The sequence below is a fragment of the Pholcus phalangioides genome, unplaced genomic scaffold (genome assembly GCF_987345545.1).
Source record: "Pholcus phalangioides strain wild (caught in Gottingen) unplaced genomic scaffold, Ppha-v1.0 ptg000039l_1, whole genome shotgun sequence".
In the NCBI taxonomy this organism is placed as follows: Eukaryota; Metazoa; Arthropoda; class Arachnida; order Araneae; family Pholcidae; genus Pholcus; species Pholcus phalangioides.
In genome coordinates this window covers 18,071,635-18,096,865 of record NW_028301625.1, presented here as the reverse complement: position 1 = coordinate 18,096,865, position 25,231 = coordinate 18,071,635, and the positions used below count along the sequence as shown (strand labels likewise).

The following is a 25,231-nucleotide window of genomic DNA, read 5'->3' as shown; positions in this document are numbered from 1 at the left end:
CGCGATTACAAGACAAAGTGTTATGCTTTCGATGGAGCTTTACAACGAAGTACCAATTTTCAGTATGCATTATATTCTGTGTACCCCATATAGGAATGTTAAAAAGACACAATTGTGGAAAAAACAAAACTGCTTCATCACATTATATATATCGTTATCATTTTCACGTTCATATTGACGTTCTGGAAATATAGGATATCAAGATTTGAACATCTTGACTAGTAGGGAAGCGGGGGGGGGGGGGGAATGTCGAAGAGATATGAAAGTGCGTGTCTCGAGGAAATGAATTTCGCCACAGCCAAAAATATTCCATATGCTCCACTGCTTACTCATGACAAGGCGAATGAAATTGCTTCGTTGCTGATCTTCATGATCTTTACGGTAGAACGATTTCGTTCACCCAATCTCTTCATGATCCATTGAGCCTCATTAAACACGAATGATTGAACATCTTTAAAAAGGTATGATTTTACTTATGAATTCTCACACCGCGAAATGTTGATGAATCTCTGCAATAACAAAAATTTACATGACCCTTTTGAAACCTTCCTTCAAGTGTTTCTGTTCATGTGCTCATTATTAGAATAGCAAAATCAAAATATCGTTTACTGAAACATCAAAATTCACTTTACGAAATTCTTGATTGGTCATTTCACATTTACTTCAAGTTCGTGAATTCGCGGATTTTAAATTATTCTGTGGTTATCTTCTCGCGTTTCTTTTTCGATGCTCTGTAATAGTTCGATTTTCAACATCAGATGTACCTAAAATAAAATACCTTAGAGACCACGTAAAAATATGTAAAATGTTCTATCTATCAATAGCATCGTATCAGATGTTTTCTTGAAGGCTGTTTTGCCGGGGTATATCGTATCTCCCATTCCGTCTCTTTTTCTTCTTCCCGATTTTACGTTCCATTGGGCCATGACTATCAGCGTGTTTTGTTTTCACGTTCTGTCGAATTTGTCGTGTATTAGATCATTCGAAAGGAGGGGAGAATACCTATTCCATCTTCTGAGGCATACATTATTGGCCCACACACCTAGATTTCAATCGCACCACGGATCCTTTTAGCGACGATTCGTCGAGAATGAGCGTTCGCTGACTGCACGGTACAGATCAGCAGTGTTCATTCGCACTTTTTTTTTCAAATAAATTCACACAGAAGTTTTATCTTTTCCACAATTTCTCAGAGACCTTCTGGCTGGATGACGATGATGCTGTGTTAGCAAAAAAAAAAAAAAAATTTAAAATACTTCGAATTTTCCCAGATAACCATCCCCTTCTCAAACACAGGTGAATGGTTGAAAACCCTTTTTAAACTTTTTTTCAGCCATAAACAATCACTGTGCTCAACTATTCACTTTTTGCCATTTCCAAGGCTTATACCCTGCAGTTTTCAAGAAACGTACTTTATGCGGCAACACAATTTGAACACATACAACTTAGAATAACAACAGCATACGCTCTACATTACATTTCATCCACCTGAACCGATTTACACAAATTTCTATTTAGTTCCATCATTATAACTGACAAGCTTTAATCGGATAAATAAAAATACGAAGCGATAATAATTATCTAAATCTCAATACATTCAGATCTCGGTATGTCATCCCCGGAATAAAAATGACTTCATAAGCGAGGTGACTTAATAATAATTAAAATAAACCTGCTATTCGTGTACAGTATACGCAAGTGTAGTGTTTCACTGAATAAATCTTCAAAAATTTTTGGCATTTTGATTGTAATGTTACACTTTGAAAATTGACTCATTTTGCTACCATTGTGTGTGTTGTGAGTACGGTAGAATTTCTTAACAAGATTACATACAATCTTTTATTCTTTTACTTTCAAATTGGAACAGGTGCCGGCAAAATCACCACTATCGATATCGTGCTCCTTTCCTACTAGAGAGGAGAAAGAAATCCAGCTTTCAAGCTGCTGTTGTGCAGAGAAAGAGGCAACAGCTAGTTTGCCGGGCCTAATGACGATCCGGAGGGCTGAGCCAACTAATTCCCTTCTTTTAGAGGTAGAAGAAAAGGAGAAACCTGCAGGCTCTGTCACTATAGGAAAGCCAATATCCGGTATGCCAACCTTAATCCTTCCTGCTGAGCTGCAAATCCTGATCCTTCCGTATAGCGCCTTTCTCGAGACCACCTCCAAATGAGAGCCATGAACGGGGAGCAAGCGCCATAATCCTGCACTGGCTTTTCAATTTTTTTCTCCACCCTCATCTCTAGAAATCGATAGGAGGAATGAGGTAAAAACTTGAAGGATTATTACCCCACAATTTCCAGAATTTCGAAAAACTTTGCTGAGCAGACGGGAAAAAAACAAGGCTCTTTTATCTGAACTGGTGTTTTTTTATAATTGAAGATGGACAAAACTCTAGAGAAACACGTATTTGACTTCTATATCAACGAAATGAGGCAGTGTTTCAACTTATTACGGATGCAACTGGTGTTAAATTAGGAATCAATTTGACGAAAATGGCATGGCACTTCGCCAAATTCAGTAGGCTTACTCGGCTCATTTTTAAGAGGAAAAAACCATAAGACCAGTCTAATGTAGCCCGTATGGCAACTATACACCATTTATACGATTAATTATTTATCAATTGTGTGAAAAATTCCACGTCGTGAAAAACCCGGTAACAAATAAAAAGGACACAAATATCTAACAGAACAGTACAGCATTACGATTTAAACCTATTTATTTCGTTTAATATAGTTAATCATTATACGCGGGCCAAATGATCGGGACTTTGCAAGCCGAATTCCAACAATTTGATCATTTTTGTCGCACCACGGTCATTTTCTGCACACGAGGGCTAATTAGACCGGGACCTACAATTTATTGCCGATTCTGAAAGGCAGGCTTGTTTTTTCATACCTATCGAGAGGTTGGTGTGTTAACCACTCGATGGGGGACTCAATGCGGTAGCAATTTTTTCTGTGGTCATGTCGCCGTTTCTGTTGTACCCCCTACGTCAGGAAAGTCTTCTGACAAGGACGAACCGGGTATCAAACTCGCGACACCTCTAAACATTCTTTGGTACTTTAGGCGAAGGCCATTCAAGTATTACGTCAGCATCGATGGGGGAGGGGGTTTCCGATTTGCTGACTTTTGATGACAAGGGTGGAGGGGGGTTTGGATAATGCTTACGTCATCAACCACCCTTTATGAAAATATGAAATATTCTTAATTGCATCTTACTCGGTGTGCCAAAAACGAGAAAAACCTTTCGATAGTTTGTGGGCACTTGAAGTAACGTTCCTCCATTGATAAGTGCCCTACAGACCCACTTTAGTGATACGGAAATGTGTCCGGGCCGCTTGAGTGCTCTGGAACTGTGCCACGCATCACTCAAGAGATCCGTAATTATATGCCGCGGATCACTTAACACACATAATGTAGAACCGCACTGGGGGGCCACTTAAGTGCTCTAAAACTACGTCACGTCACTCAAGGGAGTGTCACGAATCGCTTAAGTGTTCTGGAACTGTGTCCCAGGTCATTTAAGTGATCTGAAAATGTGCCACGTGCCGCTTAAATGCTCTGGAATTGAAACACGGGACACTTGAGCGATCTGTAAATGTGCCGCTTAGTTCATTTTCACAAAATTAGTCACTCAAGCGATCCGAATTATATGCCGCGGATCACTTAAATAATCTGAGAATGCGCCGTGGGTAACTTGAGTGATGTAGAACCGCACTGGGGGCCACTTAAGTGCTTTAAAACTACGTCACATGTCACTCAAGGGAACTCTAAATGTGCCACGGATCGCTCAAGTGTTCTCGAACTGTGTCCCGTCGCTTAAGTTATCTGAAAATGTGTCACGGGCCGCTTAAATGTTCTGGAATTGTATCACGGGAAATTTAAGCGATCTGTAAATGTGCCGCTTAGTTCATTTTTATAAAATTAGGTTTGAGGAAGGCAGGCCGCATCATATAACAAGGTCATATTTGGTCCGCGGGCCAAGAGCGTTTATGCGATTTATCATTATATGGCTTAGAGGGTGGGTCGCAATGAATTTATTAAAGATAAATTTTGTGTTCACATAGCCTTCAAATAACATTGAAATTAACAGAAATTGATTATAATAACATATAAAGGTATTTTCTTCCGAAATTTCAATTTTAAAAAATATTTTTTTGCATTAAAAAATAAATTTTTGATCGTCTGGGCCCCCTACACATCATCCCCCCCCCCGTGTACGTCTCTGATCCCACCAATATGCGTTAGGATTCAGAGGGGCAGAGCTGATGACGAAATTTTGCTGACAGGGGGGAGGGGGTCAAAAATTTTCTTACGTAATACTTGAACGGCCCCGGCTATCTTATCGACCTGAGCTACCGAATTCCAACAATTATGACGGCGTCTATGCCTAAGGCCGGAATTATACTATAAAAGCTTGATAAAAGATCTTGAAAAAAACTAATAAAGTTAGACCACTCGTAAATAAGGCTACTGGTTACATTCGCCCTAATGTAACCGATAAGCTTATTAGTTGAATTTTTCAAATTTTATAAAAAAAACTTTTATAAAACTTTTATGGTGTAATACCGGCGTTAGTTGAAATTTGAAATCAAAAAAGTTGGTGCACTGAACCAGATAACCCATTTGGGCGTGTTTGGTATCCGTCCAGCGGCCTTAATGATTTTTATCTTTTAAAAATTAACGTTTCTTGCCAGAATTGAAAGGTTGAAAAGTTATAATCTTTTTATGTCAGCTTTGAACAATACTGTGTACTTATTGGTATAATTCTGTGAACTATTTTTCACTATTATAAATTTTCGGTAACCGATTAAAAAAAAATCATAAATTTAAAATTTGAACTGTGGTAACAACCGCATGAGTAAATCGTAAGCCTGGACAGAGCCAAACTAGAGGAGGAGGAGGACGGGGGGGGGGCAGTTGCCCTGGGCGACAGTCTAAAATTGGTACATAAATGTACCACCATTCTGTTTGGTTCATAGAATAATTGGATATGGCCCGCGTCAGATACACTGTATATCTAATTGACTGGCCTTCTACTGCGTTTGAGCTCGACCCCAAACATTCACTCGGTTGTGAGGCGGCTGATCGTCAATGGAAAATTCCACGAAGAGAATCCCTATTTACGTTGGTTGAGACACTGATTATGACGAGATGATCAGACTTCCAATCCATCTAATTTATGTGCATTCGATAATTAAATCGAATAATCGAGCATGTCTAAGCAAATTCTAAAACGTATTATTAAGATAGAATTGGTTGTTTTTTATACACACCCACAAGTGTATGAAAATCGGGAAAGAAAACAAATGCGATTTTAAAAAAAAAGCAACTCTCGATTTATTGACCATATTCATGTGTGTATTAATTCAGTATTTGATTGCATTATTAAAAAAAGCTCCCAAGACAATCAGCGATACGAAGAGAAGTCGAGCGATGAAAAACATATTCAAGAGCAGTCAAGACCATAATGAAAGTCTCAGTGGGATTTTGATCTCAGTTGGATCATTGGGAAAAGGTTGGGGTTGTTTAAGCGGAGAATTCAAGCGCGTCCTCAACCACGTCAAAGGCCATGGCCCATCTTTATAGAGTAAAGCGGGGTATTAAAGAAAAGAAGAAACGTTTCATCCGCTAGACCGTAGAGGAGCAATCGTTCATGTAAAAATCGTAACAGGTAATAGAAAACAGCTACGAAAGTATGTGCAGAAAAATAGATCTTTTTAGAAAAAAAATTTTAAACTCTGTTCATGCATCAAATTTTCATCTTCATTAAAGATACACAGTATTTACTTCTCAAACATAAGTGCCCATTAAGGGGGATTTTCATGTGGAATCCATTCACAAAAACAACTTATCAAGCACCAGAAAAAAAAATGCATCTGTTGCATGAAATTAATTTGTGTGTGTGTTTGTTTTTTTTAAAGCAAAAAATACGATTATCGTTTAAAAATTGGATAACGTAATGCAGGTTCTACAGCAATAGAACTACTTTGGCAGTTGAAATTATTCTTATTTTTCGAGAGTTGTGCATATTTAGGACGAAAACTTTATATACAGTGAAACCTCGATATAACGATACTCTACGGAGCAAGAAAAAATATCGTTGCAAAGGGATTATCATTATATCGAGAAGCAGCAGATTAGAGTATAGACATTTCCAAACAAGACTTGAAAAAATATTTTTGCAGAGGGATTTATCTTTGTATCCACTGTTAACTGCAGCGAGGTTTCACTGTGTTAATACATATAGTGATCTTAATTTCGGCGAATTAAAATATAACTTTATAAATGACACTACTTGGAATAAAACGACTTTATGTAGGCCTATATTTTCTGATAACTCCTAGCTTACATAAAGATGCTAGGTATAGCTTACCCTCTGCCGAGATATCTTTCAGCTTGACTAAGAATTTTTTGACAGTGGATCCAGTTCCCAGATTCTTGAAAGCCCAAGTTTTTTTATTACTCTAAACACGATTGAACAATTCAACATAACATGCACAAAAAACATGATTTCCACCATTCAAACTATGAACCCCTCTCATATTCGAATGCCCCAACTTACATCATTCTATCATGCATGATTTAACCAAACAAAAAATTTGTTCATATTCGGCTAACTATGTGCTTTGTAAAAATTATACAATAACTATAACAGTAATTACGTTTTGCCACGAGGGATACAGGACATAGACGTGGTTTCTAATTGAATTTTATGCGTCCTTTTGCTAGTATGTGACGGTACGCATAAAAAAAGTGACAACAAATGTATATCATTCAAACACGCAAGCACACTATCAATTTTATTTGCTCAAACTTTAATTTGAGAGTGGGGAGGAAGGGGTCCCGGCAAAAGAAGTATTAAAAACCCCTGCCACCCCGACTAGGTTTCAAGATACTTGGGGCTCTCAAAATTGTAGATACCCTTGGCTAATGCCCACACGGAAACCAAGCCTTTAATAATGTAACCATGAATGACGCATAAATATCGCGTACGTATATACTTTTGTTATTTTATATAAAGTAAATAATGAGTAAATAAATGGATAAAATGATAATTCATCTATATACCTATTATTTTACTTTTTTTTTCATTCGTAAAACTAAAAAAATTATCAAAACTATTTCAATCGAAAGTAATTTAGCAAGTGCTTGGCGTACTTATCATGTTTCGTTTTTCAAAGTAAATTTCTTATTTGCTGTCTTTTAATCGCATTTCACTACTTTTCTTAACCAACTTTTACGTTATGAAATTAGCGATTACAGTGTTATCTGGAAAGCCCGATACTCAGAAGAATAAGGTTTTTTTGGTCATGTCAACAGGACTTTCTCATTGTCCAAGCATTCAAAATAAAAATAAGTTAAGAAAATTATAGTCTGGGCGAATCAATAACGAGAATGACGTGTTTTTTCGAGAAACAAAGAAATAATCCAACAAAGTATTTTGATTTTAACAGAAGAATAGCTGGGGAAATCGGTCATCACCTGATAATAGAAGTGAAGCGAATTTTTGAACCAGAAAAGCGCGATAAATCCTTGATCCAAAGATTCGTTTGTAAAGAGACGGGGCTGAAAACAGGCTTTAAATCTTCAGTTAACCACCAGTTTTGGAATGTCTGAGGATTTAGAATCCGGAAAAGAGATTGGGCATTATCTCCTCTCTCCTTTCCCACCCGCTTTTACCCAACCACATAACAACTAAAACTTAAGCAATGTATAAAAATGGCTTTTGCGCATTCTGAAGCTAAATCTGATTTGGCTTTTTCTTATGAAAGAATTCGTGAGAAGGAAGTGAGAAAAATTCAGGAAGGAAGGGGAAGCCAGAAAGGCCAATAAACAATAATAATAATAAAAAAAAGAAGAAACGGCTTAGGCAGGATCCTTCTAAGATTATTAAAGACTACTGACGCGCTTTCTGAAGTGGGCGTCAGAGATTTCGGGATTAGTATAAGAGGATAGGGGAGTATAATGAAGAAAATAGGCAATCTAATGCTACACAGGCAGAGAGAATTGCTAAGCAGATTAAACAAGGGTAGAATGTCTGCGCGTACAAGAACTCGAAGAACAAGAGATGGTTAAACCCCCAGGAGGTACTAGAGAAGAGTTCGAGATTCTCCAAGGGAATCTGATGAGTTACCGAATCCTGAAGGGTACCCAACTACACACAGAAAAGGGTACTTTTCGAAATAAAACTGCATTAAGATAAGGAGGTTATCTTTTAACGTGAAGAGGCCGATAAGCCGGAAATACTGAAACTATGGCCACAGAAGACCGAAACTCGAGATAAAACGAGGGTGGGTCAAGAGAAAGAATTTTTCCCGCGATCTGGGAGGTCTGTTAACTACTGAATGGATTGTAGCCATTACGGTAATCCCCTTGTTTTGTTACCTTTCTCCTCCCGTTGGGCCACTTTTTCGCAGAACTATCTGACCCTCACACAAACCATAAATTCACATTCTTTTCTTATGGACGGGTTGAATACGTCTTGACAGATTTCAGATTATACTTCTAGATAAATATTCAGCAAATCCATCTTCACTTTTCAATGATGCATCGCCTTTTTTCTTTCTTTTATTATCGTAATCGTCTTTCTAAAATGTTTTGTGGAAGTTTTTTCTTCAAATCATGGGCGTAGTTTGCTACCTGTCAGGTTGCATGTAACTACAGACATTGATTATTTCAATGATTTTTGAGCAAAAAAAGGTTTTTGAAAAACATTTTTGTGTACTAGAATAGTTTTTTCACCCCACCCTTATGAAAGTTCATTGTTACCTTTCTTCAATATTATCTCGAATGCAATCAACATCGATAACAAAAGACTTCAAAGGATTTTCAAAGGTTTCATGCAGTAAATGAACGTATGGGACTATCTGGACACTTCAGAAGATATACGATGATGTTGATATTACCACATGAAGTTTGTTATTACAGTCCATGCTGTCGTTCACGAAAACCCCCATCTTTAAATCTAGAAAAGGCTTAGTTAATTCCATATATTTTTAAATTTCGCCGGCGTCAATTCGCCAATTAAAGTAAAATTATTCGATTTACGAGAGATCAACCTCATGTTTAAAATATGCTTACATATAAGTGTCGTATACATACTGCATACGCCATGCAGTTTTTACACACAAGTCCCCTCCCGTTTTTTTTATATTCTTGCCAAAACTACTGTTAAATTTACCTTCTAACAAACACAAACTCAACATATAGCAGACCAGTCATGTTGCTGGTAAGGGAACAAAGTATTTTTCGTTCTCTCTCGTATATCGGCAATCTCGTAGTGACAGCAATATGGATAAAGCTGAAGAAATGAGCAAAATCAAAAATTCCACTGAAGTCAATGTTAACCCGTTCGGGTTTGAGACCGTTCTCGTAAGTACATAAGCAAAATACCGTTCTCATTTTGCGTTGTGTATATACTGTGTAAAGTATAACCCAGGCAAAAATTTTACACAAAGAAATCATGCACGAGATGCTGAAAATTAATTAGTTTATTTACACTGTAGTTAATTGAATTAATACCAATCGTATTTTCCATATTACCATCCTTATTAAAAAAAACTAATACATACTCCATTCAAAAATAATTAAATTCTTCTATTGGCCCCCCAAAACATTTAAATTTGTGAACCTGAACATTATATGACATGATTTCATTACACCTCCGTTGGCCCCCAAAACAATTAAATACGATAACCTACACAAGCTAGTAAACATTAAGGTCCTTAACTATGATTTTTGGGAATGGAGTCAAAACATTATTTTGCCCTCCCCCCCACTGCAAATTCGATTCTTCTATAATGGTACTTTTTGTTCCCTCCTACAATTTTCCACTTCCTAAAGTTTACCGCACGGGGCAGTTGCCCTTTTGCCCCCTCTAGTTACAGCCCTGTGATAGTTATTTAAAATGTCACGAGCATCACACAAAAAATTGCCTATAACCATTGCAACACAAATCTATAACTATTCGATTATAAGATGAATGAAATTTAATTAAATGATTAACATTAATTACAAGGGCTCTGGAAAATTTTTCAACATAGAAATCCAACTAATAATGCTGCTGGCTCCTAAAAATCGTATGCGGAATATAGCTTGTCCAATCTGACACCTCATAAAGAATTCAACAATAGAATGCATACCTAGTAATGGAAAAAGATGAGTAAATATTGCTTTCATGTTTCACATCGTGATGAGCAGTAAAAACCTGATCAACACACTATACAAAACGGATGAAAGATACAAAAAAAAAAGTTTTTTTTTCACCAAAGGCTTAAGCCAAAAACATAAGATTTAAAAAAAAATTTGCGGAGGAATGATGGCAAAACTACGTTGGCGATAGCGTCTCCGCCCAATGAAACGACACACTCCTCCCGACTTTCAAGGCCGACCATAGAGTACAAAAGAAAGAATCGGGCTTTAGAAGCAACCAGCAATAATAATACGAGATGCCAGAAAATCGCACTCTTACATCTAAACACCCCGCCCAACTAGTGAAGAACAGAGCATACAATGTTTTATATGTACAGAGAGTATTTATGAATCTTTCTTTTCAGTTTGAAGGTGCAGCCGAATATTCACATAATATATATATATATATACACGAGAACGTCATACCAAAATTACTAATTGGTTTTAGTATTGGCCGGACCAGAATATGACTTGGGACGTCGTTTCTTGGCCTGAAGACCACGAACTTACAAACTGCCTCAGGAAGAGGGTATACGGGGGGGGGGGGAGAGGTATGATGAGGATAAAATCTTCAAATTAATGTTTATGTATTACGAAGGTCCCCAATCTGGACACATTGGCACACGGTTACTACAAAAAATTTGTTATCCTATGATTGATGAAGTAGCAGTTTGTAACAACAAATTACTACATTTGTCCCGCTGTCCTCGTATTCCATATGCCCCCTATTAAGCCAGTGGTTCTCAAACTTTTGTCACCCACGGCTTACTTGCTTTGGTCAACGTTCGGCAGCAGCTCCCCCCAAAAGTCTAAAAAAGAACCCTCAAAGCACCGAACAGGCACACATCCATATCGCCAGCTCACTGCGACGCCCATAGGGCCCGCGACGCACAATTTGAGAACCACTGCCTTAATACGTGTGTGAATACGTGACCACTAGTGTAATACGTGTAAAAAAGTAATAAAGGGGAAAGTTGAAATAAAAATGGTTCGGATTCGCAAAAGTTCGATAAGAAGCCAACTCAACCTTCAGAGATTCTCATAGTATTGTTTGAAAATGTGGAATTTGTATAACTTTCCTCACTCAGAGATGGGATAATACATAAAGCAGGCTCACGGTTCGTTGGCTGTCCGTTTCTGAGTCAGGGTTTAATTACATGCTCTTACTTTCAATCATAGTAAATAAGAAATCAATTGAGCATTCCAAAAAAGAAGAAAGATTTCTTTTCTTTTTTTATATTTTTGTTTCATCGAAAAGCGTGCGAAAATGTAAACAATGCACTTTTGAGATAAAAGCGAGTTACTTAAATAGCAGTATAATCAGCATATATCTGCTTGAATAGATTTTTATTTCACACACATTTCGATAAAGACGGAATGCTTCCGATGACTAGTTTTATTATGCAGTTTCTCACAATGGACATCAGCCCTGCATTGCTTGAAGTCCTGGGACACCCCACCCCTATTTGATTTAAATTACCAGAAATTTTCTAAAGACTGAAAGTTATCAAGGGTTTCTAAAGAAACTAGCATTTTTTTTAAATCATAGACGCCATGATTAAGGTATAAAAATTAGTTGTTGCAAAAGTGCGTAATCAAATCGATCAAAGTGGAAACCTTTATTGGTATCGTAGAAAACCACGATACATTTCATTACGTACAACAATGGGTCGACTAGTATAATATTTTGTGGGGCGCGGTAGCCCGGTCGATAAGATACTCGCCTAAAGTACCAAAGGGTGTTTAGAGGTGTCACGAGTTCGATACCCGGTTCGTCCTTGTCAGAAAACTTTCCTGACACAGCGGTACAACAAAAAACGGCGACTTGACCGCAGCAAAAAATTGCTACCGCAGGGAGTTCCCCCATCGAGGGGTTAACGCACCAACAACTCGATGAGTATAAAAAAAACCAAGCCTGCCGTTCGGAATCGGCAATAAATTGTAGGTCCCGGTCTAATTAGCCCTCGTGTGCAGAAAACGACCGTGGTGCGACAAAAATGATCATATTATCAAAATGTTTTGTAGTGTAAAAAACAAACAATAGCAATGAATAGTCAACGAAATTTTTAAAGTTGCAATACATATAATGAAACTAAGATTATTTTACGAGAAGCAAGAAATGAATAAATATGCAATTATGGTGTAATTTTTTTTTTCATTCCAAACTTTTCGATGCATTCAAACGCGATATAAACGCCACTAGAGAGAGGAAACTTTATCATTTAAATTGCGGACAATGATTTTTTTTTCAACAAATCGTCTGAGAAATTTTCTCGCATTATGTGCTTGTTTATGCTCTATGAGCTAGTTCAAGGCTGAGTGCCCGGGGGCATTGAATAAAGCAAAATAAATTTTATAACACAACAATAATTGAGTATTACGGAGGGAATCGAGTATCTATTGTGTGTCGAGCAACAGACAAACTCGGCTATCTACAATAATAAAGTTATCACAAAAAATGAGTAACTTTGCCTGGTTTTAATTTATACAAAAATTACTCATCAATACACAATTTAATTTATACAAAATTACTCAAAAATTACATCACTCTTCATTCGTGTGAGTTCTGACCACGAGGTCCTGATGACGGCTCTCCATTGACGAGCCGAAACGCGTCGACCATTCGACCAGTTGAATTTATTTGTCTTAAAAACGTGGCGATTTTTGTATAAAAAAAAAAATAATAAAGTTGATAGAGGCCTAGTTGTGTTCAACGAAATTACTGAAAAACGATCAAACTTTTATGATGGAAATTTGAATGGGAATTTATTTTAAAGGGATGCGTTGATTACAGTGTACAGTATTATATTAGAGTAAACTGAAAATTTGTTGGAACTTTTTAGTGAATCAGAAGAACGTGCGATTTTCAAGAGCTAAAGTTTTATTTAAAAAAAAAAAAAAAGACTTTTTTTATTTTGATGATTATGCGAATGCTTGGCAACGATTTCTTAAAAGCTTACTGTTGGCTGCATATACCCGAACAGAACAATTCTATATTACCTTGCTTGTAATAATTAAAATCAGCCAAAATTTTAGAACCTCCTTTTCGTAAGAACCAAACAATTATAGTCGTGAGATAGGAAAATATTGTATAAATAAATGCAACTTTTGAAAAACCACAAAACCAGCATGCTGTGTTTTTTTAATTAATAAAATCGAGCGGGTCAACGTCGATACCCTTAAAGTCCATCGCTTTATAACTTACATAAATAAACAGTCTTTGGGCAATCGGTGAACTGTCACATAAAATACGATGTCAACCGGGAACACCATCACGACACATCGTTACGGTTCGAAAAACCTGGACATCATTTTTTCTCTCTCGAAAGTATTCATAAGTTATATATATCGTGTTTTTGTCAGGGAACAATCATCGATAACAATAGTGTTGAATGAAACTTTAATCCGCTGAAGCCCAAGCTTGCAGAGTTATTATGTCTCCGTGATCTTTTTTTCGCATTTAAAAACATTGTGGCAAAATAAGTGTTTAGACATCGTCTCCTTTCAATCTTTTTTTAATTTCCACAAAAATTGCCAATTAGACTTCAATATATTTCGATAGAAATTACAGCCTATAATGTTTATATCATTTGCAAATAAAAGTGAAGTTGGTATATTACTTTAGTTACAAACGAATTTTTTATACATTTTTTTTTTGTTTTTTTACTAAACGCGATAGTTGCCTTTATCACAATTGCACAACTAGTCGCATTATGAAATTATTTTTTATTTTTTCATAACAATATTGCTTTATACTAGTATATTTTGTTTTTATTACTTTCTTACCCTTAACCATCTACGGTCCCGTGTATATTTGGATATACATGGTAAAAAAAACCTATTGTAACAATTTCTTTTCTACATTTTTTTAGAAGGTTCATCATTCAGTACAATTATGGCCATAGATGTACGGTGAAGAATCTCTTTTGCGGACATAGGCGGGACAAAAAAATTCGTCCGTAAAAGAGGAGTGACCATTAATCAAGGGTTTGAAATACATATTTTTATTATGCAAGGAGTAATTATTATTAAACGTGACCGCATCTTAGGGGTATCCGTTAAAAGGGGGGGGGGTTTACTGTGCATAATACTTTGTTTTATGCAGAAAGAGTTGATTTCTTGTTGGTTTCATTTTTTAAGAGCTGTTGTAGTTTTACGTATTCAGAGATTTATAAAATCGAGCAAAATTGAGGGGATTGTAAATAAAATTTAAGGTAAAAAACTATTCAACTTTGGTAAGCAAGATTTCATGTGTTTATAAATAACATTACACACACACGCGATCAACGTAAACTGTATATTTCAATCTCAACACATACTAACTCTTTTTATCTAATTAAAAAATTAATTCAAATTAATTAAACTCCTGTGTTCATTGTTTGTTGTGTCATTGTTTCAATTAAAAATATGATAAAAGCACCCATTTACATCCATATTTCCTAAAAACAAATTTTCAATACGTTTTTATGGGGGGGAGGGTGACACAGTCAAAACTATACAATTCTACTGGGTTCAAAATGACCCATCTTGGGCTATTATGGAATTTTACTATCTTGGGATGACAAGGGCAATGTTAAGAAGGTTAGCATCAACACAAACATTAAGCGGGAGAATAAAGGAATTTCAAAAATTTGATCAATCATAGAGCGAACGGTTTTGAAGTTGGCCGGCAAAAGTTGTAAAGGGAAAAGAAACACGAGCGCGGCGATGCACCGCCACGATCCCGGACAAAAGTTTTGTGAGCGATGTAAACAACTACGTCAATAAGGACTTTCACAAGTACTCACCGAAGCTGGTATTCCAACAGCAGTCGAGGAGCTGTTCCTGCGGCGAGCAGAGGGCGGCGGAGGGGAGAACCAACTCCATATCCTCCGAACAAAAGAACGTCGCGGCCACAACAACGCCAGAGTCGCGCTGACAGTAACAGTTTTGAGCGCGAGCGAACTCTTCAGCCAGCCAACAAGAGACAAGCGAGTGCAGCGCGGCTTGACAGCAGCCACTGCGAGCATGTGTGTGTCCGCCGTGGGAAGAAAAGGCAGACTGACAGGCCGCCACCCCGCGACGTGCGCGTGGGCCTGCATGCTGAAAAGGGATTAGAAAGCGCGGCTCAGCCAAACATCGACGGCACGCAGATAGAGAGCGCCCTTAATCCCGCTTCCCCCCTCCCTAATCCCCGGGAAAGGATTATCGTAATCCCCAAGGCGCCAGGAGCCCAGAAATCCAGACAGGGCGGTAGGAGAAGTAATGCTACAGATTACGTACAGGGCCAGGCCAAACTTAATCTCCGGGCTAGCCGCGGGGTAAGCGAGCTCTCCTTACTTCTTTTTTTTTTCGTCTTCAGTGTGTCTCCCTCCTTTATTCCTCCTTACATCAAGGAGGTAAAAGGAGAAAGGCACAGGTATAGACACATTTTGCTTCCCTCCGCAATAACAGAAAAGGTAAAGTAGGGGTAGTTATTTCTTCTCTGTTTCGTTGCATGCATTCCATTGCTCATCTCCTATTGTCTGCCATGCAAACGGTTATACACAAGACAAGACAAAAGAGAGGCCATCGATCTGAGACAAAGCTTTCCGAGAAATGGACAAAAGTATTGTAATGGAACTACTGGGAGAGGCACTCGTTTATATAAATTTACGGCACTTTTTTGCGTGAGTCATTGACAAAAAAAATTGAACTAGGAGATAATCTGAGGGAAAAATTCCACCTATGTATACTGCGCCAGAGAATAGACATGAAAAGGTGCAGCTACCAGAAGTGTAACTAACGAAAAAAAGAACTTCTATGAAGTTCAAAGATTTTAACAATTTGCGCTAGTTGGAGATACTGTATTATATTCTTCCAGCGTTCAGTAAATTTTTCCAAGACACAATACTGTACTATCGTTTTAATGATTTATTGAAAACGAAATTTACATACCGTAATTTTCTCCGTATAATCCGCAGATGCAAATTTAACCACACACACCACTTTGGGGAAAAAATATCATCCTAGAGTCCACTACGATCAGAATGTTACAATTTCATTCATCAATGATGAAATTTTAAGAAATGGAGGGGTTGTTTGTCACGTTTTCGCAAAACAATATTTTCTCACATCTATAAGCGAACCATAAATCTTTAAGAAATTATCTTTTTTTGCACGTAAATTTCTCTTAATACTTATTTCTATTCAAAACTCTACTAAAAAAATACCGTTAGAATCTCGCGTCATGGAAGTGAAACTTTTGAATGAAATTTCGAACGTGGATTGATGATACCATAGTGACGGATTTTAAATAAATGTACAACTTAATTATAAAATATATAATTCTTATATTATAACAAACTATTATTATGTGAGTGACATTGATTATGTGAGTACAGTGGATCTCGCTTATAACGTTTTTTAAAACACTCACGAAAAATTGTTGTTAGCGGAAAATGCTTTAAACAGAAAATCTTAATGACAATTAGAATTGAGACCACGAAAATAAGTTTCACTAAGCGGGAATGTTATAACCCGGATCAACTGCAGTCTAAGATTGAAACAATTGATTTTTTGTGCCCGAAATAAGACCTATAATGATATTTGATTTCTTGAATTTCCAAAGTATGGGTTGAAAATCCAACGAACTAATTTTCCGCAGCGATTATAAACGTAGAACCTAGCCCCTTCAGAATGAGATGACTCCCACGATTTCGGGTTCTGTAGTAGCGAAAAATGATGAGAATAGATTTTTCACAAAACGCATGGAATTCCAACCTACTATCAACGACACACTAATGATGGAAGGTGGACACTATATCACTACACCAATGTTTCCCAAAGTGGGCAATATCGCCCCCGGGGGTGGAAGAAGCTATGGTTTTAGAAAAGGATCCTATGGGTTGGCTTGAGTCGGGGGACGACGGACGAGAGAGAAAAAACTTGAAGGCGGCGATGGAACAAAAGGATAACTTTGTAGGAAACTATGCACGTCTCCATCCCGTGTGCTTGAGACGTTTCGTTATCGGAGACTTGTGTTGCAGACGGAATGATGGAAGCTTCTTAATTTTCGTAACGATGATTTTCCACGAAACAGATTCACGCCACGATGTGTGTGTGTGGTTAAAGAAATTTCCTTTCAAAGAGCTACAGATAAGACGCAGAGGTATGTAATCCAAGCTAAGAAATTCCGATGTTTTCTTGTATAATCCGCGAATTATATGCAGAAATATACGGTAAACTTGATACGTACGTATATTTTTATGACACGAGTGACTGAATTTAAAAACTACTATGTAAAAGAAGCAAAATCTGATTTGCAATTTTGAAAGCAACATTTATAAGGTCAATTACGTAATCATACTGTACAAGGTCCAATTAATGGCATAGTATGTGTGCTTAAATTTGTTCACAAATAAATTCAATTTTTTATGATTATTCAAGAATGAAAAATTTTTAGTAATTTTATCCTGATTTTTTCGAAGTGGATTTTTGTTTTTCCATAACCATTCACAGAAAAAAAATTTCAACAAGGTTTTTTTGTCACATGGTGCACGGTTTCTCTTAATTTAATTAAAATAATTACTAATTATTTAAATTAGAATAAGTTGATTAATTTATATTAGTTAAAAGCAAATTAATTGGAATTCACATTAATTAGAAACAAACATTCTAAATCAGTGTTCAATTTTTCAAGACTTCTCAAATATATAATACAGAGTGCATAGGTAAACAGCACGCACGTCATTTTACTGGCGGACCGTCGGATCCCAGAGGCATACTTCCAGTTAGGAAAAGTATCCAAATAACGTGCAGAACCAACACCATGTATAGCAGAATGCCTCCGCGCGAATTTCGTGACATCACTGAAGAAGGTAATCTTACCTAAAATCAGTGGATATACTACAAAAAATGTAAAGATGGCGCATGCGTTGACCTGTTATATCCAATGACTATAGGTGAGATGACCTTCAGTGACGTGACGAGCTCCGCGCCGAAGCCTTCTACTATAGATGGTGTTGGCAGAACTCAGGTAAGTTATTCATGTTTCAAGGGTTAAGAAAAAACAGCATTAAATGCCGTCTTTTCTCAACTTCCCTCCGTTTTTCGAATTCAAATATCTCAGTGAATATTGCACTTAGAAACAAATTTTTTTTGTTGGCATTGGAAAGAGATAGGGCAACAACTTTATAATTAGTTTTTTTCGGGCCAGTGTCCGTATAAAGAGTTAATTTTATTTTAATAACTATACAACCCCTTGCAAAAGGAGCGACGTATCCAAGTTCTACACGTTATTTCGATACTTTTTCTAATTGGAAGTACGCCTCTAAGCTCAACGGTTCGTTAGTAAAATACCGTGTATGTTGTTACCTATGCACACCCTGTATATAATTATACTGTTACATAAATTATGCATAATTACCGACCATTTTAGTAAGTTTAATAAATTTTGCAAATTTCTCACATTTACCGGCGATTATGTACATATAATTCCCCAGCTCGTATTAATAAAATGATAAGTCATCAATTAATTACTTAAATTTACAGGGCATTTTGCTTCAATTTCAGCCTAAGATGATGGATTCCATCGGTGATGTTGATTACGTATAAAAAATTTGATAAATGTAAAGAAAGCTGATATTACAAGACTGATAATAATTTATACGTTTTTATCCATAAAACCCTTAATTTTCATTTAATTTAAATTTTATAGCAAAATATGTACAGTGCACCATCACATACGGGAGAAACTGATAAGTGGTTGTACTTAGTGATATTTCCGCATGATTTCTTCTATTTTTATCATACTCACCAACTTCAATATCGGGAATTATGCACGATCACTGGTAAAAGTGATAAATGTAGGGAAATTTATCAAACTTTACCGACACGATTGGTAGTTATGCATAGTATAACCGGCAATTATGCATAATTGTAGATTTATCACACACATTTCTCCTAACATATATATTAAAGTAACCAAAAATGTGTTAACATGTCGGTAAAATTTCATTTGATTAAATCAAGTTTTTGAGTAAGTAAACACAATACTTAGATTGTAACTATTGTTTATTTGTCAAAATCCTCCTGAAAATGTTTAGTGAATTAAATTTTGAAAGCTTATCCTCTTTGTTCAATAACTAGATTGACAGAAAATAACTATCAGGAATTAGCTGGCCAAATTCTAAAACAAATTATCCATAAACTACTGTGGCGGAGATAGAATTATCGTTCTAGGCATTATAGATTTCTTGGGCTTTTCTTAACCACTAAAATTGCTACACAAGAAAACACACACACCGTATTACCACGAAATGGGTAATCACATCACTATAATTTTTATGTTTTGCCGACTCTCACGGTTATTTTTATTTAGGACGTAAGCGTAATGCTGAGCAAATGAAAACTTTCGAAGAGCACTTCATACCGTTTCATGTTAGGTTCCGCATTTTGAGACACGACAAGCGATTGCTCTTGGAACAGGAAATACATCAGAATTTTTTTAAAAGATGAGATCATCCACAGAAAAATCTTATACGATTTTTATTTAGGACGTAAGCGTAATGCTGAGCAAATGAAAACTTTCGAAGAGCACTTCATACCGTTTCATGTTAGGTTCCGCATTTTGAGACACGACAAGCGATTGCTCTTGGAACAGGAAATACATCAGAATTTTTTTAAAAGATGAGATCATCCACAGAAAAATCTTATACGAATGAGAAAAAAATGTGATTGCATCACACAAAATTACTGATTGAAAATAAAACTCAAATACGCGGGATAACTTCTCATGGAAAAGCATTGAACAAAATTGAATAATTTGAAATGCATCATCATGCCTAAAATAATCTGACGATCAAATATTTATTCTGGTGAAAGCGAATTTCCAGTATGTAAAGTTACAGGATCACAAAAAATATTTCAGAAATTTATATCCTACGAATTTTATTCATCGTGCTGAAAATTTTACTTTATTTCTTGTACTGCTCTGATTCTCAAAACAGCTTCACGTTAACATAAACTTCAAAATTAAATTTTAATTTTTTTCTTATTTTGAAGATTCGAATGCTTCCATTTAAAGTATAACTACACGATAAACTATATTAAAACAAATTACCTGGATCAAAATACTGTCTTTAAATGAAAAACATGCATTTTCAAAAGAAAAATTAACGGTATAATATTTAACACTAAGAATTTCTGTAAGTTGAAAATAAAAATAATTAACGCTTTACTCGCGTATATAGGACGAGGTTTTTATTCAATTTTCAGTGCTTTAAAAACCTAGATCGTCCTATATGCGCGAGTGAATATCTAAACAAAAATTGTCACTAAAAAGCATAAAACAAACAATAAAAAATAGGAATTAATTTAAGAAATAACTCCAGAACTAATGCTAATCTTAACTAATTGAAAAAGATAATTCAAGATTTATTCAATTTTCAATATTGACGGAAAAAAATTAAGTCAGAATCAGAGGGAGTAAAATAGTCGAATATCGATGAATAAAACGATCGAAAACTAATGAGAGAAATAGTTCCAAAATTAATGAAAATTCTGGAGTTGTTAAACTAAAAATTTATGACACACAATTAATTTCATAAATTGTAGAAGTTCAGGGTCTTGGGCCAGACACTGGGATCCCGACAGTGGCCTCAGAGCTGGGAACGCAGTGGGTGCTCTCACAGTATTTTGTAACACTATTCTGAGCGTCCCCCACAGATTTAATTCAGAAATCCCCTATACACACAATATAAATACACTGTAATACCTCGACTTAAGTCACCCTGCACATTTATTATAAATAACTTTAAATCTCATTCTATTGTTTGTGCATAAACGAAATAAGGGGAGTATGATAAATCTAGTTTTTTCCTTATTTTGATCTCTAAAATCATACCTCGTCCTATACGAGAGATCGTCTTATATGCAAGTAAAATACGGTATATCATTTATTCATTTAAATTCGACTCTCAACAAGAAAGATAAAAACTAATGTAACACAGCATGCGTGCTGTAATCAAGTTTAGTGGATAAGGATTAATTTTAACGCGTTTGTAACTACCTGTGAATCTATGTTAACATTCATCGTAAATGGCATTTTCAAGAAACAGACGTAACGATACATTACTCAAATGACAGTCTCATCCATCTAATTTTGAGCATGAGCTGTCACCATTAATACGACTGTTCGATAGCTACCGCTGTCAAGTTCGTTTTTTTTTTTCTTTAAGGGCAACGCTGGAAGCGCGAAAATGACTGGTACTGCTATGAGAAGTACTTAGGCTTGTCACATATTAACTCGGGTGCTACGCATTCATAATGACGTGTAATTTTCAAGGGCGCGGCTTTGGTTACGATATTGCTACATTTGACCATTCCCTTTTCGATAGACAAAGCACGATCACTCTTTCAATCTTTAAAAAAAACATTCAACTTTGATATATATACCGGTAAATTTTATTTTATTACATTACAATACTCATTATCGGTTAGTGTATAAAACATGGCAAAATATAAGTCAAATACCGTATCGTCGGGGGGATTTTTATTGAATTTATGTCGAAAACAACATGGTAAAATTATGTTGAATTTATTATTCAAATGAACGGCGAAACAAAAACCAGCCTCCAGTCTCTTTAATATTGCTGCTTGAGGCTGTTTTTTTGTCTCCGAAATACAGTATTTGAACTATATCATGAAAATTGCCAGTAAAAGCATTTGTGATAACGAGAAAGAGTATCTCCACTTATGTTTGAATATTATAACAATATAACCAATCCGGAAATTTATTTCGGAGAGAATTTTTACGTGTATTTTAATCTCTCTGACTAATGTCATGTGTAAGAACAATTTCCAGTTTTTGGCCAGTCAAAAATTAGGAAGTGTTTGTATATTTGTGCGTCGCATATAAATACATAATGAAGAAATATAAATACAATGACCATTCAGTTGAAGAGATGGTTGCTTTCAGTCTGCATTTACATCAAAATCACCCACCAAGATGCGAGACGATAATCGGCATGTTTTCACTCGTTGATTGAAATTCACTTTTATGCGATCAGAACTATCAGTGACCGGGCCACTTTATAGTCAAATTCTTAGTACAGCAACCTCATAAAGACGCATTGCCTAGCCAGGTTTCAGGCATAATCGGTTCTTATCTTATACAGATAAGAACTGATTATACTTATCAATTTTTTGAACCAATAACTATGAACATGATTAATCGATACGTGGATATAAAATGTAAGAAAAAAGAGATTTCAATTTACTTTGGCCATCTTATACATTCATTTCAAAACCAAAATGATACTCAATAATGGACATTAACTAATGCATATTGTCTGTGCTGCATAATACAGCGAATTCGAAGGGAACTTCAGAAACAGCGCTCACGTTAAGCACGCGTCATACAATTTTGCGACCAAGTTCTCTGATCTTTTTACGCTGGAGGAATGCTAGCACGACTTCAAAGCGAAATCCGCTTTAACGAGAGAAAAAACTTCATTCATTTATGCCCATTAAAAACCATCAAAGTCAAGAGAGATTATAAATGAAAAAAAATTCGGCTGGATCACACCCCCCGCACAAGATACCATTACCGATATAAATACATAAATACAGGAGGAGGTATTAAAAGTTCCAAACGAACAAAACAATAAATACCTGTAATGTTCTCAGAAAAGTCTCTCAAATAAAACAATCATAAAAAAAATGCGTTTCGAAATTTGTCAAAAGTTTTAATTTTTCTTTTTTCTATAAAAGTCTTTTGAAAACAAAATGAAAAAGAAGTTCACACTTCACAAAGCGAATGTTTCCCGACGAATAGCGTAAAAGATATCTCACCTTTTTTTCCCTCCTCCTTCAAATATATTACGTATTTTTAAAAAGCATTTCCTCCTATCTATTAATCAACCCGTGTCATAATCTCCTACTTAATCCTATTAGAATTTCTTCAATTTTTACTGCTAATTTCTCACTTTTATTTCATTCGTTATTACGGTTTTTTATTCTTTTCTTATGCAGTTTTTCCGTTTAGATTTTTAATCATGCTCTTGAGAATATTTCTTCTCGCAATATACACAAGAATTTTCGACCACTTTTCCTGTTTCTCAACTAAAAAGCTAACACTAAGCAGCTTATATCTGTACATTTTGCGCAAAGTGATCTGAGATAGAGTTATAGCTATTCCGGGCAAACACACACACAAAAGATGATATCTTTATTTTTCTATATACTTGGCACAATCTATGAGAAATGTTGAATAGAAAAACGTTTCCGCGCAAAACACACGCTGGAGCTACTTTTTTCACATCAATATTTACTAAAGTGCAAGATATTATTCATACTATGACAACACTCTCAAGTTTTTGTTTCGTTGTTCCAGTAGCAGTGATTTTGAATTCACGAAACTTTTATTACGATCACAGGTGAATTCAACACGTTTTTGGCAATTCTTAAAGCATTAGTGTAATATTTTGATGGAATATGTAAACAGCAACAAATAATGCAAGGCGAGTTAGACCGGTGATATTGTAATCCCTGCTAAAAAATGGAAGGAAATACTGTACTAATAAATGGTTTCATTTTTAATGCGTGAGCTGGCTTCGGAAATAAGCGTGAAGTATGTGGCTTCTCATATAAGAAAACTTCGCTTATTTTTTCAAACTTCCCGAGATAAATAAACCGAAAGAGTCAAACTATCAAGTCTTCGAAAGGCGATTGATGCTTATCTATCACTCCGCTGGAATATTAGGGAGTGTGTGAAACAACTAAAATTGTAATCATTTGATGTAATAAGAAAAATAAATTTTGAGTGAATAAGGTGAAAAAATAAAAACTGAGAGAAAACACGCAAGCACATGTACTGTTCATATAAAGGAGAGAAAAGAACGTCTTAGTTTTTACTCTAAGATGGGAAAATAACTGCTAAATCGTTGAGAAGCACAAAAAAGACTACACTAGATTTTTTTAGATGAATAAATGGTTTATTGTGCAAGGCAAAAAAATATATATAAGTTGTGGAATTAAGATGATATTTAGACTTATTTTTGCATGATTCTCTTCTTGTGATCTTAACTATCTTGTTAGAACAATGAAAAATTTTTAGAATCATTCCGCAACTATTAATCTGTTAACAGCAACCAGGTGTTGAGAACCAAAGTTGGTAACGTGTGGAGGGGTACTTGTTAAGCAGAGTAAATGTTGCGTCATATATCATAGAAGTCACATAGTACAGGCAATTCTAAGGCTAAGCACTAAGGGAGTCGACAAGACACTCTCTTACACACTTTCTCCCAACTAGTTCAGCTATACAGATATGGCCAACCTCACAATCAACGTAGAAAAGAAAAGTTAAGAAAAAAAATGAGTAGATTAAAAACAAGAGAAAAACAAGACTTGAATCCAGATGGATCACCTAACGACTTTCTTTTCGAGATTTGGCGCCTCAGTTAAAAAAGGGGGACTAGGAACTACCTACGTAGGTGCTTTTAGAAGCGGAGCTCACAGCAACACGCTTAGCTGACTTGTTTTAGCGAGCGCCATGCGAGCCACTCACCTGTGAAAGCCCCCATCTAAAGGGCGTCTTGCAGCCTAATCCTAGCTTTCTGACAGACCAAGAAATCCTAGTGATGCATCATTTTTACCTAGGCCCTCTCCGGTGCCGTAGCTAATAGGATTAGGACCGGGCGCTGGCGGGTATGCAAATGACTTAGCAACCTGTCGTTCTACTTTATTAATTTGTCTCCGCCATCAAGGAGAAGAGAAGGTAGCAGTAGCTAAAGGCTTTTCCAAGAGCAGAGAGAGACTTTTTCGTCGTTTTCTTTCTTTTTAAAGAAAAGGAAATCTCCAAAGACAAAAAACGTCTTCCGCAGGCCGTGTAATCACGGTATGTCAGTTTGTATCAGGATAGCACGTGGAGGAAAGGGGTGGGATCTTTCTCCTTTAAGACGGGCTTCCTTAGCCGGTCTTCTTGTCAAATTTTAATCCCGACTCATCATTTTCCAATGGCTTCACATCAGCCACCCATATCGGCCTGTCGCGCCGAAGCCGCCGGGATTAACTCGCC

The 25,231-nt window shown here is 36.2% G+C and overlaps 1 protein-coding gene across 3 annotated transcripts in view; it reads right to left on the bottom strand.

Moving 5' to 3' along the window:
* The window catches only part of dve (SATB1_N and homeodomain domain-containing protein dve), a 147,781-nt gene that overhangs the window by 52,454 nt on the left and 70,096 nt on the right, over positions 1-25,231 (bottom strand). The window contains exon 1 of one of the 3 annotated variants that reach the window (XM_089253586.1): positions 14,982-15,213. The exons of the other annotated variants lie outside the window; for them this stretch is intronic. Coding sequence (XP_089109712.1) covers positions 14,982-15,060 — 79 coding nt within the window. The 5' untranslated portion in view covers positions 15,061-15,213. Of the gene's footprint in view, positions 1-14,981; positions 15,214-25,231 lie in introns of those variants that run through there. 3 annotated transcript variants of the gene reach the window in all.